Below are 13,148 nucleotides of genomic sequence, written 5' to 3'. Positions count from 1 at the left end.
AAGTCCTCTCAAGACCCAGCTAAGGAAGTAAAAAGGCCTAAAGAAAGATGAAAGACAGACTCCCTGCCTCCCTCCCTCAAAGGAAATGCCTGGAAAACTTCTGACTGGACACGTTTAATGTCCTGTAGTTTGAGATGACGAATACAGATACACTCCACTGACTGATATTCTCCCCTCCTGCTTTGGTCAAGAAAAGAAAACTTTGAGAAATGGGTATTTTGGAAAAGGTACTATTAATCCCCTACCCTGTTCCAAATTTAGTCTCTTGGCTAAAAGAGAGAGAATTGACACAGGACATATGTCACTGCCTGCAGCATGAGAGAAGATGCAAAGTTTGGGGAGGGTGGCTTTAATTCAAAGCGAAACCTCAATGCTTTCAAGGAATTTGATGCCATATTAAGGAGTTCAGAACAGACGCAAGTCTGAAGTCATAGGAGATTAGGAGTCCCCACCCGCATGCCTGCCCTTGGAGCCACGGGCTGAGCCTGATGCTTTCTGTTCTTTCCAACCTACGGAGCTCCACATGGAGGCTGGATGAGCTGGGGACGAAAACTCTCAGGACAGAATAGACGTCCTCAGAACAGCCTGTTCTCCAGGCCAAAGAAACAGACGCACTCAGTCTGGGAGGGAGGCCTGGGCATGGCCTGGCAAAGGCCAGGCGGGCTCAGTGTCTGGGGCCCCGAGCCCCATGCTTCCTTGGAATTCTTTCATGGCTCCCTGGAGACTTGACTAGCAGAATGGGAAATGCTGAGTCTAAAGGAAGCGGCTCCGATGGCACCAGTTCCAGGATTTTCTCTTCAGCAAATGTTCTCACTCCTGGGAAAACGGAGGATCTCATCTCTGCTGCTTCTCTGGAGCAACTGCGCTGGCAGCCTCTGCGTGCCTGTGTGTCTGAAGATGGTCTGTGACTGTGCCTAACCCCACCTGGGCCTCCCTTCACTCGCACCTCAGCAGCCACCTGCAGCTTTCAGAGAACGGCGGGGCTGCAAGGGCCCCCAGGTTATCTACCTGGGTAATCCCGGCCCTTCGGGATTAGGCAAGGCACTTTGCTTACCAAGAATACCCAGCTGGCCAGTGACAGAGCCAAAAGGAGATTCTAAAAGGTCTCTGAACCCTCACTCCAGGGGCCTGTTATTTTCCCAGCTATCAGGCTGAATAAGATCAAGAATGCATCTTGCTTAAACCCAAGCCAAGCATTACGATGAGAAATCTCCTGCCCTTAAAAATCATGCAAGTTCCAAGCTCAGATAGTATTGGGGGATTACTGGGTATCTGGGATTCTCTCTGCTTTGTTTCTCTCCTTTAAAGATATGCAGAGTGGCCTGTTTTTCTTGTGTTGGACAAGTCGCATGAAGGACTTCATCTGGGTCCAGCTGTTCTCTCCTGCCCGAGAGGCCCCTCCCTCACCCTTCCGAGGCTGAGGCTGGAGGCCCACTCATGGGCAGAGGCCCTCTGTGCATCACAAATTCTGCACTGCCTTTTAACATATAATAATAATAATAAGCCTTCAAAATAGCTAAACATCACTCATTTAAAGTAACTGAAGGAAAGGCTAATTTTTTTTAATGAATTTATGTATTTATGTTTTTATTTTTGGCTGTGTTGGGTCTTCGTTGCTGTGCGCGGACTTCCCATTGCGGTAGCTTCTCTTGTTGCGGAGCATGGGCTCTAGGCACATGGGCTTCAGTAGTTGTGGCGTGCGGGCTCAGTAGTTGTGGCCCGCGGGCTCTAGAGCACAGGCTCAGTAGTTGTGGCACACGGGCTTAGTTGCTCCGCAGCATGTGGGATCTTCCCGGACCAGGGCTCGAACCTGTGTTCCCTGCGTTGGTAGGTGGGTTCTTAACCACTGCACCACCAGGGAAGCCCAGGGAAAGGCTAATTTTTATCATCATTTAAAAAAATAGGAGTCATAGACTATCTGAAAAGAAAGGGGTACTTTAAAAAACATACAAGAAGAGACGTTTACCGCTGATTAGTAGAAGTTGTGCTAAACTGGCCTTATTTAGCTGGCTTACAAACGGGTGCTTCCAAAGTGCTTGAAACTGTCTGGAGTAGGCCAAACAATTCCTGTTTCATCTCATTTACATTTTACATCTACTTAATCAACCCTGATCAGATAATACACAGATGTCCCTAGAGACATGCAGGTAAACCTGGGCTTAATCCAGATTTACTTTGGACTGATTCTAAATCCACAGGCTCTGAATGAATGTGGATTTGCTGTATCCATCAACGTGAGTCCTCATTTTATTGAGCAATTCTATTCTTAGCTCTCCAAGAGGGAAGCAGACAGAAAGCCCTTCCCCTCCATTCCATTCCCCTCCCAGGACGGCATTTAACATGCTGCTCCTGCCAGCTGGCGGACAGCCACGCCAATGGCCCTGTCAGCACTGGCCGAGGAGAATGAGAAACTCAACCATAAAAGGCCACAACTGCAGCCCGTGTGGTGGTGATGGGGGAGGGGAGCGGGTGGCACCGTGGGGAGCATGGGGGCAGGGGGCACTGGTCGCAGAAATGCAGTTCCATGGACTTGACCCTAAAGTTCCCCCAGCAGGAGCAGATGAGAGAGAACACCAAGGAAAACTGGAAACCGCTGCCAGCTGATGCGTGGGGGCGTGGCACCAAATCAATACTTCAGGTTCCGGTCTAAGTGGAAAGGCGAACTGGATCACTAGTACCAATCCCCCGCCCGCAAAGTGTTCCTGACTCCAGGAGGAGACAATTAAAATAAGCATCCGGGGTCACCACAGAGAGAGCGAGGGGGTCAAGGGTCTCTTCTGTCTTTTATAGATGAGAAACCTGTTCCCTGAGCCTCTGGTCCACTGGCCTTCCCAGAGATAAAACTCCTGACCTAAGGAAACTAAAGAAAGGGGATCAGATCAAAGAACACCAGGTGAAATCCAAAAATGGGCAGAAGACCTAAACAGACATTTCTCCAAAGAAGATGTACAGATTGCCAACGCACACATGAAAGGATGCTCAACATCATTAATCATTAGAGAAATGCAAATCAAAACTACAATTAGATATCATCTCACACCGGTCAGAATGGCCATCATCAAAAAACCTACAAACAACAAATGCTGGAGAGGGTGTGGAGAAAAGGGAGCCCTCTTGCACTGTTGGTGGGAATGTAAATTGATACAGCTACTATGGAGAACAGTATGGAGGTTCCTTAAAAAACTAAAAATAGGGCTTCCCTGGTGGCACAGTGGTTGAGAATCTGCCTGCCAATGAGGGGGACACGGGTTCGAGCCCTGGTCTGGGAAGATCCCACATGCTGCGGAGCGACTAGGCCCGTGAGCCACAATTGCTGAGCCTGCGCGTCTGGAGCCTGTGCTCCGCAACAAGAGAGGCCGCGATAGTGAGAGGCCTGCGCACCGCGATGAAGAGTGGCCCCCACTTGCCGCAACTAGAGAAAGCCCTCGCACAGAAACGAAGACCCAACACAGCCATAAATAAATAAAATTAAAACAAAAAACAAAACTAAAAATAGAACTACCATACGACCCAGCAATCCCACTACTGGGCATATACCCTGAGAAAACCATAATTCAAAAAGAGTCATGTACCACAATGTTCACTGCAGCTCTATTTACAATAGCCAGGACATGGAAGCAACCTAAGTGTCCATTGACAGATGAATGGATAAAGAAGATGTGGCACATATATACAATGGAATATTACTCAGCCATAAAAAGAAATGAAATTGAGTTATTTGTGGTGAGGTGGATGGACCCAGAGTCTGTCATACAGAGTGAAGTAAGTCAGAAAGAGAAAAACAAATACCGTATGCTAACACATATTTATGGAATCTAAAAAAAAAAAAAAAAGGTCATGCATGAAGAACCTAGAGGCAGGACGGGAATAAAGACACAGACCTACTAGAGAATGGACTTGAGGACACGGGGAGGGGTAAGGGTAAGCTGAGACAAAGTGAGAGAGTGGCATGGACATATATACACTACCAAATGTAAAACCGATGATGGCTAGTGGGAAGCAGCTGCATAGCACAGGGAGATCAGCTCGGTGCTTTGTGACCACCTAGGGGGGTGGGATAGGGAGGGTGGGAGGGAGACGCAAGTGGGAAGAGATTTGGGGACATATGTATATGTATATGTATAGCTGATTCACTTTGTTATACAGCAGAAACTAACACACCATTGTAAAGCAATTATACTCCAATAAAGATGTTAAAAAAAAAAAAAGAACACCAGGTGAAAGGCTTTCGTGTGCACCACGTATGAAGGCCCACAAGTGCTCTAGGCCCAGCCTGCTATCCATCTGCTGCTCATTCGCTGTCCTGAACGCCTGCCACGTTGGGGGGCAGTGGGCTGAGCATGACGGACAGTGGGAGGCCAGTTAGGAAGCTAGTTTGATATTTCAGAAGAGAGTTGACCAGGGCATGAAAAACACAGTGATTGAGATGGAGAGGAAAAAGTGACCTTGACAATCAGTCTGGAGACAGACTGTGAACTCAATCCTGGGATGTAGGAGATAAGAAAAAGGGAGTGGATCGGGGATTAGGAGGGCAAGGTGACCTCAGAAGGGTAGTCCCAGAAGACTAATGGGTCCTGGGGGTGAGGCTATAGGGAGTTGAAGATTGTTGCCAGGGAGGTGAAGAAGGAGACTCAGAGGAGAGACTGGCTCTTTCAGAGGGTTTGGTCGTGAAGAGAGAGCAGGAGAAAGATGCTAGGGTGGCCAGAGTGAGATGAGATACTGCAGGAGTTATGCGTGCCTGTGCACATGGCGAAGATGGGAGAGTCCTGGCAACATTTATGGGAGAAATTGGGGAGAAGTTGAAGAGAATGGGGGTGGGGGGTGTTGGAGCCCTCAAGAGCCTGGGGTCCGGAGCACAGGAGAAAGGTGGGAAACACCCAGAGCCTGGAGGGTGGAGTCAGCACGGGGACAGATAGACGCCTGCAGGTGTGGGACCACCAAGCTAAGTAAGTTCATGCCTGATGCCTCCTATTTCTCAGAGAGGCCTGCAGGGTAGGGGGGGTCTTGAGGAATGGCTATCTCAGGGTGTGGGAGAGGGCACTGACCGGCACTGATGCCTTGGCTGAGCCTAGACATTGACAGAGCCCAGCACTGAGGCTGCAGATGGATGTGGTCTCTCTGCCGTGCCCCAAACTCAGGCAGAGCGGCAGTGAAGTTGAAAGGCAGCACTGATTCAAGGTGAGGGTTTGCAAGGGGACTGGGGTTGGGGGCAGGCAGTGGACCAGGGGGAGAAGGGGTCACAGGGGCTAGCTGGAGAGAGCTGGAGTGGTAGAGCTCAGAGTCTGGCTAGAAAGGGAAACTGGGAGGGGATTCATAGGAAGAGGAAAACGCTGTGTGTGCAAGGTCTGGGATTCTCAACAAGCATGAAGGGCAGCAACAGTGTGAGAGCAGGGAGTGGGAGAGCATGGAGAAACGGAGCCTGTGGGCAGAGGGAACGCGTGCTGAAGGAGTGGCCCTGGGAGATGAGGCCTGGAAGTCCATCATCCCGCCTTCCCTACGCCCCGTCCCCAGACTCACCCACAACGGTGAGGTTGACCTGGGCCTGCCTGCTGCCCAGCCTGTTCTCCACCAGCAGAGTGTAGCAGCCACAGTGCTCCTGGCGTGCAGCCCGGATGGTGAGCTTGCTGCCATTCTCACTGTTCTCCACCTTGATGTGCTCACTCTCCTGGATCTGGGACAGAGAGTGGGGCAGGCACTGGAGACTTGAGCCAGAAAGGAAGGGGGCTCCGACCCACACTCCTCGCCCCTGCGGATGTGGATACAGCTGCCCGAGCTGCGTGGGGCTGGTCTTGTCTGGACCCTGAGCTTCTCCCTAAGCAGGGAAGACCCCCTAAGGTCTGGACTCTGAGCTTCCCCCTCTCCTGCATCCAGAGCCAAGCTGCCCTGACAGGGTCCAGATCTGGGACAAGCAGGGAGGGTGCTGAGCAGGGTCTGGTGGTCGGGAGTGAGCTGTCACTCTCTGCTCCAGACCGGAAACGGGGTACAGTCCAGCCCCCTCCACTGCTCTGGGATGGGATGGTGGGAGAACACATTTGATCAAAGTCACTTACAAAGCCCACCCAGTGGGTTCTGACCTCTTCTGTGCTGTCAAATACCATAGTCACCAGCCAGATGTGGCTATTCAAATTTTAGTTGAGTGGCAAATAATCCAAATGTCCATCAACAGATGAACAGATAAACAAAATGTGGTACATCCAGAAAATGGAATATTATTTGGCCATAAAAAAGGAATAAAATATTGGTTCATGGTACATCATGGATGTGCCCTGAAAACATAACGCTAAGTGAAAAAACCCAGACACAAAAGAACACATATTGTATGATTCCATTTATATGAAATGCCCAGAATAGGCAAATCCAAAGAGACAGAAAGCAGGTTAGAGATTGCCAGGGTCTGGGGGAAGGGGAGAAATGACTACTAATGGGTCTGGGGTTTCTTTTCGAGGTGATAAAAATGTTCTGGTTGCCCAACCTTGTGAATATATGTACACTTTAAAAGGATGAATTTTATGGTGTGTGAATTATATCTCAACAAAGCTGTTATAACAATTTTTAATTAATTGAAGTGTAAAATTCAGTTCCTCAGTTGCACTAGTCACACTTCACGTGTTCAATAGCCACATATGGTTAGTGGCTACTCTACTGGATAACAGACATAGTACAATTACATCACTACAGAAAGTTCTGTTGGATGGAGCCGGGACTTGGCTAAATGTCTCTGAAGAGGGTTGAGATTCCATCTTACTTCAGACACCACTAGCCCAGACAAAACCCAAGCAAACATGCTTTGGGATAAGGCCAGCTTCTCTTCTTCATCTTTTGAGTCCAACCCTTCCTTCTTCCCCAGTACTAGCCTCCCACCTCTGGGCCTCAGGACAATTTGAATGGGTTGGAAATAGAGCAACAGAGGGCTCAGAAGAAGTCATCACACCTTCTGTAGAGTTCCTGATCCAGGGCCAGCCTGAGATCTGGGGCCCCTGCTGATCAGGCACATGGGCACACACTACCAACGTGCGATCAGAAAAATGGCCAGGCTCCCCAAGTTTCTCTAAAAGGAACTGGTTGTTTGGAAATTCAAACATTTCCCCGTAGGACTGTTGTTATAAATGGAAGTTAGATTTCTGGGTCAGTAAGCCAAAATTCTGTTTAACGTACAATTTATCTACTCAAATACTCAGGTGCACTTTTATCTCTCCAGCACGTGGTAAGTTTAAGTGGTTGCCACAGATAGGGTTCAGTGAGCTGGCACAGAATCACAGAAAGCTCAAGAGTCTGAGAGGTCATTTAGGTCCCTGGTTTGATTTTCCTGACTCCGAGTAGAATTCTAGACAGAGATACCAAAATCAGGTGAGGGCCATAGGTGGTTTCTGTTTTTTCCCTTCATACTCTTCTCTATCACACAAATTGTCTATAAAACAGGCATTCTTGCTAGATGTAGAAGAAAAGGTCATTAAGAGCTCAGATGTGGTGGGTGGGTGACAGGGGTGTGAGGGGCTCTCCCACTTCTCAGGCCCCTGTGATGAAGAGTGACGCTGCCCTTCGTCACAGCATTTCTCATCCCTTTCGGCCCAGAACTGCTCTGCAACTTGTGCGGGTTGTTCTCGGGCCACTGCCCTCTGTTACTGACCTGCTTTCGGAACTTCATCCAGGTGCAGGTGATGGGCTGGGCGCCGGTCACTTTACCAAACAGCTCCACAGGCTCTCCTGCGCGCACCTTTTGGTCCTCAGGAAACTGGATGATCTGCGGGGGCACGGCTGGGGGAGGACAAGGGAGAGAGTGAGCTCCGAGGAGGAGGGAGCCTCAGACAGTCTAATCTCATTCGACGCTGCCAGCCACATTGGTCTGCTGCTCCTCTCTCACCTTCCGGAACCTTCAGGGTTAAGACGGAGCAATGACCACTGCTTCAGACACCTGGGCTGATGGACCTGCTAGGTTTGTTGGTCTCTTGATCCTGATTCCCTCAGAAGTGACCCACACAATTTACAAGGCATGATTCTCCGTTTGTTGGTTGTTCTGGAATTTGTGCCTTACCCTAATTTTTTGAATCTGTGACCTTACTCCTTTATTAATTACAGAGCATCTTGCCTTCTAACCTCCAGGTCACCCTGGCTGACAGGCTCAGTATGGTTCAAATCCTCAAATGTCTTTTCATGGAAAACAGACAGGGCTTCCTATAACAGGGACATACAGAGCAGAGCATGAGAATAGCACAAAGTGGATTATCTCCGTAAGGGGCAGACTGGAGGACACAGAGGTGAGCAGGATTTCACAGAAGGGATGGGAAAGTATCGTGTGATGCTGTCCATACCAGGGAAGCAGGAGAAAAGGCAAGTAGTGGAAGAGGGTGGGGGACCAAGGTGAACAGAGACTCTTGGGGAAAATTCAGCCTGAATAATGCACAGCTTGAATTGGGGAGCGGGGTGGGACCACATCCCCAGTGGTCAGTCAAGCAGAGCAAAGGGTAAACCCCTCATGGCAGATGACTCCCTTGCCCACAAATGTTGCTGTGACCAATTACCTGCCTTCGGAGGTGTCTTGGGGGCAGGTTTCTTTTTCACAGTTGCATCACCTGAAACAAAGAAGTTCACAGGTTATTTCCTGTTATTTTTTTTTTTACAAGGCTCCTGAATCCTAGGAGGGCATAGTCTTATCCACTGGCCCCTCATCCAGATAGAGCCTTCCCTTGAATATGTCTTTCTGGAGACCTTGCAGTCTCACATGGACAACCTCATGAGCGAATGAGTATCACTTCTCAACAGGGCCTCTGGAGGGGTCCCTGGAGCCTCCAGGGAGATAAAAACTCTGAAAAATGCTTAAGCTTCCATTGTCCATTTCAATGACAATAACCCCAAACTCACTAACTCTTCTCTTACCCTAACTTTCAGGAAACTCATAAGGGAAATTATGTCAGATAAACTGACTAAATTTAGGCCTTCGTGTGGATCCAAGGGTCTCAGGCTTCCTTTGGGTCACAGACTGTGGACTGTGGCTTTTATTTTTTTTAATGTTTGTTGAATGGATCAATGAGTGAACAAACAAATGAATGAACCAACCAATGGTCTCCTTCATTCTTACCCCCCCATTCTCCAAATAACGCACATAAGAAAAATGACCCAAACAGACCAGTTTTGCCACACAAACCTATTCATTTGTCTAAATAGCAATATGGTGAATATGTAAAAATATCCTCAGCTATCTTCAGAGCTTATTTTCATATTTCTTTCAGGTCTTTGTTCAAAAGTCATCTAACATACTTATCCAAATGAAATGAAAACCTACATGCACACAAACACCTGTATATGAATGTTTGTAGTGGGTTTATTTGTGATTGCCAAAAACTAGAAGTTATCCAAATGTCCTTCAATTGGAGAATGAATGAACTGTGGTACATTCATACAAGGAAATACCACTCATCAATAAAAAGGAACAAACTTCTGATATACACAACATGAATGAATCTCAATGATTCATCTTTCTCTTCTGCTAAAAGAAGCCAGATTCAAAGGCTGTGTCCTGTATAATTCTATTTGTAGGACATTTTAGAAAAGGCAAAACTGTAGGGACAGAGAAAAGGTGGGTGGGGAGGGGTTGACTACTAAGGGGCATAGGACATATTTTAAGGTGTAGAAACCATATCTTGGTCGTGGTGGTAGTTACAGGACTATACGCATTCGTCAAGAACTGTGCAATAGAATGGGTGAATTTTACTGTATGTAAATTATAATATGAAAAATGGGAAAGAGTTGCTTAACCAATGAGATCCTCCCTAACCACACTATATCAAATAGCTGTGGTTTTATAATAGATTGTCCTTGTTTTTAGGAAATATATACTGAAGTATTGAGGATAGAGGATACCACATGTGCAACTTACTTTCAAGCTGTTCATAAAAAATAATGTGTATGTAGGTATGTATGTATACGTGTATATGTGTTTGTGAAGAGGTAGAAGGAAAGAGAGGTTGACAAATAGAGGAAGAGAAGGAGAGAGAACATATGATAAAGCAAAAATGATAAAACATTAATATTTGAAGAATGTGAATGAAGGGTATACAAGAAATATTTGTACTATTTTTGCAACTTTTCCATAGTTCTGAAATTACTTCAAAATAAAAGTTAAACAGAAAGTTAAACAATGTTTTATCCAGCCAACATGATGTAGTTGTTCAAATGAGGGAGAGAGAGAAAGCAGCGTCTGTTGAGGAGATGGCTGGGAGGTGGGACACAGGGTGGACCTGAGGACTCGAGATGATCTGACCTGGAGAGAAGAGCCCCATTGATCAGGAACAGAGTGACTCAGAGTAGAGAGTCAGGGTGATGTTTGGTGGAGGGTGGCTGGAGCACAGGGCTGGTTTCAGAGAGCAGTGGCGTGAAGATGGTGTGACAATTTAAAGAAAATTAAAAATTCAGTTCCTCGGTCACACTAGTCGCATTTCAAGTGCTCATAGCCATGCATGTTTAGTGGCTTCCATATTGTGCAGACAGAGAGCACTGCTATCATCACAGAAAGTTCTATTGGACAGTGCGGGTCTAGAATGTCAAGTTTGAGAGTTAGGTCTCTGTCCTGAGTAACAGGGAGTCCTGACACAAACAGCAGTCCAACTGGGCTAGAGGACCCCTGGAGGTCTTTCCAGTTCCAGGGCACAAGAATATCCAATTAGGAGGCTACTGCCATACTCTTAGGAGAAACACATCAAGGTCCAGCCTTGGCAAAGGCAGCAGAAAAGAAAATACCAATAAGAGGTGGAAGAAAAGTTAAAAGAATTTAGGGGCTAAACAAGAGGGAGGAACAAAGATTTCTCAGGGACTTCTTGCTTGAATAAATGGGAAAAATTTTATCGATGGAACGTGGAATCTAGGAGTGAAAGATGAGGAGTTTGGCTTGGCTCAAGAGAATGTGGTCGATGAAAGAGTTTAATCCGTGTATTGGCTAGAAGCCCAGGATCAGAATTCTAGAGATAGTTGGTGGAAGATGAACAAGAAAGATTTCGGGATCCAACATGCAATCATTAATGGAAACTGTGAGGATGGGTCAGTTCTTTGGGGAAAAGAGTGCAGTGAAAGATGAGAAGGGGCCAGGGTCTGATCTGAGGTGATGTTCGCAGGGAGCAGCTGGGATGAAGGAGAGCGGCTGTGGAAGGACTGTCCCTGAAACCCAGGGTGGAGGAGGATGGGCACCGGGAAGATACGACCAGCATCAGGTGATGGGTGGTATTTGAGAGGGCAGGTTCTGTGGGATGGTGGGGTCAGAAGTTGCTCTAGAGTAGATTCTCAAGGAAACAGCTAGGGAGTCAACTAATCCATCAAGAATTCCAGAGGTGAAAGGGATAAAGAGAAGCAGGATGAAGAAGAGGAAATGTCAAGCTAACGTTTCTTCCAAGGTGAGAGAGAAGAGAACAGGTGTGAAAGCAGAAGGCTAGGACTAGGTGGAGAGGGAGAGCCCAGAGATGCTGGCAGGGAAGAGCCTGGGAAAGCCAGATCCCTCGGGAGTGGGCACTGGATGGGATACGGAACCCTCAGAATTAGCTGAGCCACAAAGCCACTGCTCCTCTGCACCCAGGGCAGCTGGAACGGAGACAGCACAACTGGAAGAGAGCAGCCCTCAAGGGAAGGAAAGAGGGGCTCCTGCCAGAGCCGGGATCTGACCTCCTGGCAGAGGGAAAGCCATCTCTTCAGAGGAACTGTGTGGAGGGCTGTTGTTATGGGCTGAGTGGTGTCCCCCGCAGTTCATATGTTGAAGCCCTAGCCCCCAATACCTCAGAATATGACTATATTTGGAGACAGGAACTTTAAAGAGGTGATTAATTTAAAAGGAGGCTGTTAGGGTGGGCCCTAATCCAAACCGACTGGTGTTCTTATAAGAACAGGAAATTTGGGCACACGGAGAGACACCAGGGATGCACACGCAGAAAAAGGGCCATGTGAGGCAAGAAGCCCACCACCTGCAGGCCAAGGAGAGAGGCCTCAGGAGAAACCAAACCTGCCGACACCTGATCTCGGACTTCCAGCCTCCAGAACCGTGAGACAATATGTGTCTGATGTTTAGGTCACCCAGTCTGCGGTACTTTGTTATGGCAGCCCTAGCACACTGCAGCTGTGGATGAGCTCTGGGGGCAGGGAAGGAGGGTGCCAGCCCCTGGAGTGGTGGGCTAGGAGTTAATCAGGAGGCAAACAAGGGCACAAAGTGGAAGCAGATGACTCCAAAGTGCCCCCCTATACTATTCTTGGGGGTTCTGGGTAAACCTACCTGGCCAGAAGTAGAGCCTGAACTAATAGCAATATTTCTATGTTACAGTTAAATAAGATTGAAGGCCAAAGTTTTATGGTAGTTCTACAAATTTCGAGCATCTCCTGTTTGAATTGGTTAGCATTTGAAACTGGTTTGGTTCCTATCAGTAACAACTATTTGAAACGTTAACAATGTTCTGTATCCTATTCTATACATATTTTATAGGACCGTCTGCTGAAGTCCATTAATTGCATTCTGGGCTTAGGAGAACATATTTAATGGATTAGAAAGCAGAGTCACTGGATTCTAAACCTGGTTTCTCGTAGAGAGCTAGACTCGGCAAGTTGAGTTTCTAACCCATGATGTCATCATCCTTTTTCTCATTGGGTTCTTACCCCAACCAAACACAAGCAGGGCACTTCACGTTGTTTCCATTTCATGAAAAAGGAGATGGATTTGAATAAAAGTCAGATGACTTGCTGGGTTTATAAAACGACATGTGGCCAAGTTAGAAACAGGACTTAACCCTCTTGCTGCCCAGAGTATGGCTGCTTTCCTCCTGTTTCCTCTTGACTCCAGCTGACACTCTGCCCCATCCTCAAATCAGGTCCTTGAAACCTTTCTCTGTCCTTTTACAGAAATGCAGTGGGCGTAGGCTCTGGCACTGGACTTGGGTTTGAATACCGCCCTGTTACTTCCCAAGCTGTGTGACTTAGAGCCTGTTATTTAACCTCTTGGAGCTTCAGTTTCCTCATTCAAAGAATGTGGGAAGAATAAATAAAATTTGTTGTAAAGAATTAAGGTACATTGTAAAGAAGGTATAGCAATAAAGTGCAAGCTCTAACACCAGCCCTACCACCTACTCACCTTTCTTCCCCACACACATCCCCAGAGGACTGCTCTGTACTTTCCTTCACCT

The 13,148-nt window shown here is 47.4% G+C and overlaps 1 protein-coding gene across 13 annotated transcripts in view; it reads right to left on the bottom strand.

Annotated features, from left to right (window-relative positions):
• Positions 1-13,148, bottom strand: part of MYLK (myosin light chain kinase) — a 342,321-nt gene that overhangs the window by 42,244 nt on the left and 286,929 nt on the right. For all 13 annotated transcript variants that reach the window (XM_068546603.1, XM_068546599.1, XM_068546604.1 and 10 more), the window contains 3 exons: positions 8,520-8,570; positions 7,628-7,755; positions 5,518-5,671 (listed from right to left, as the gene is read on the bottom strand). In XM_068546603.1, the coding sequence (XP_068402704.1) occupies positions 5,518-5,671; positions 7,628-7,755; positions 8,520-8,570 (333 nt within the window). The remainder of the gene's footprint in view (positions 1-5,517; positions 5,672-7,627; positions 7,756-8,519; positions 8,571-13,148) is intronic.

The sequence above is a fragment of the Eschrichtius robustus genome, chromosome 6 (assembly GCF_028021215.1).
Source record: "Eschrichtius robustus isolate mEscRob2 chromosome 6, mEscRob2.pri, whole genome shotgun sequence".
Taxonomy (NCBI): domain Eukaryota; kingdom Metazoa; phylum Chordata; class Mammalia; order Artiodactyla; family Eschrichtiidae; genus Eschrichtius; species Eschrichtius robustus.
This window is presented reverse-complemented; position numbering and strand designations above follow the sequence as displayed.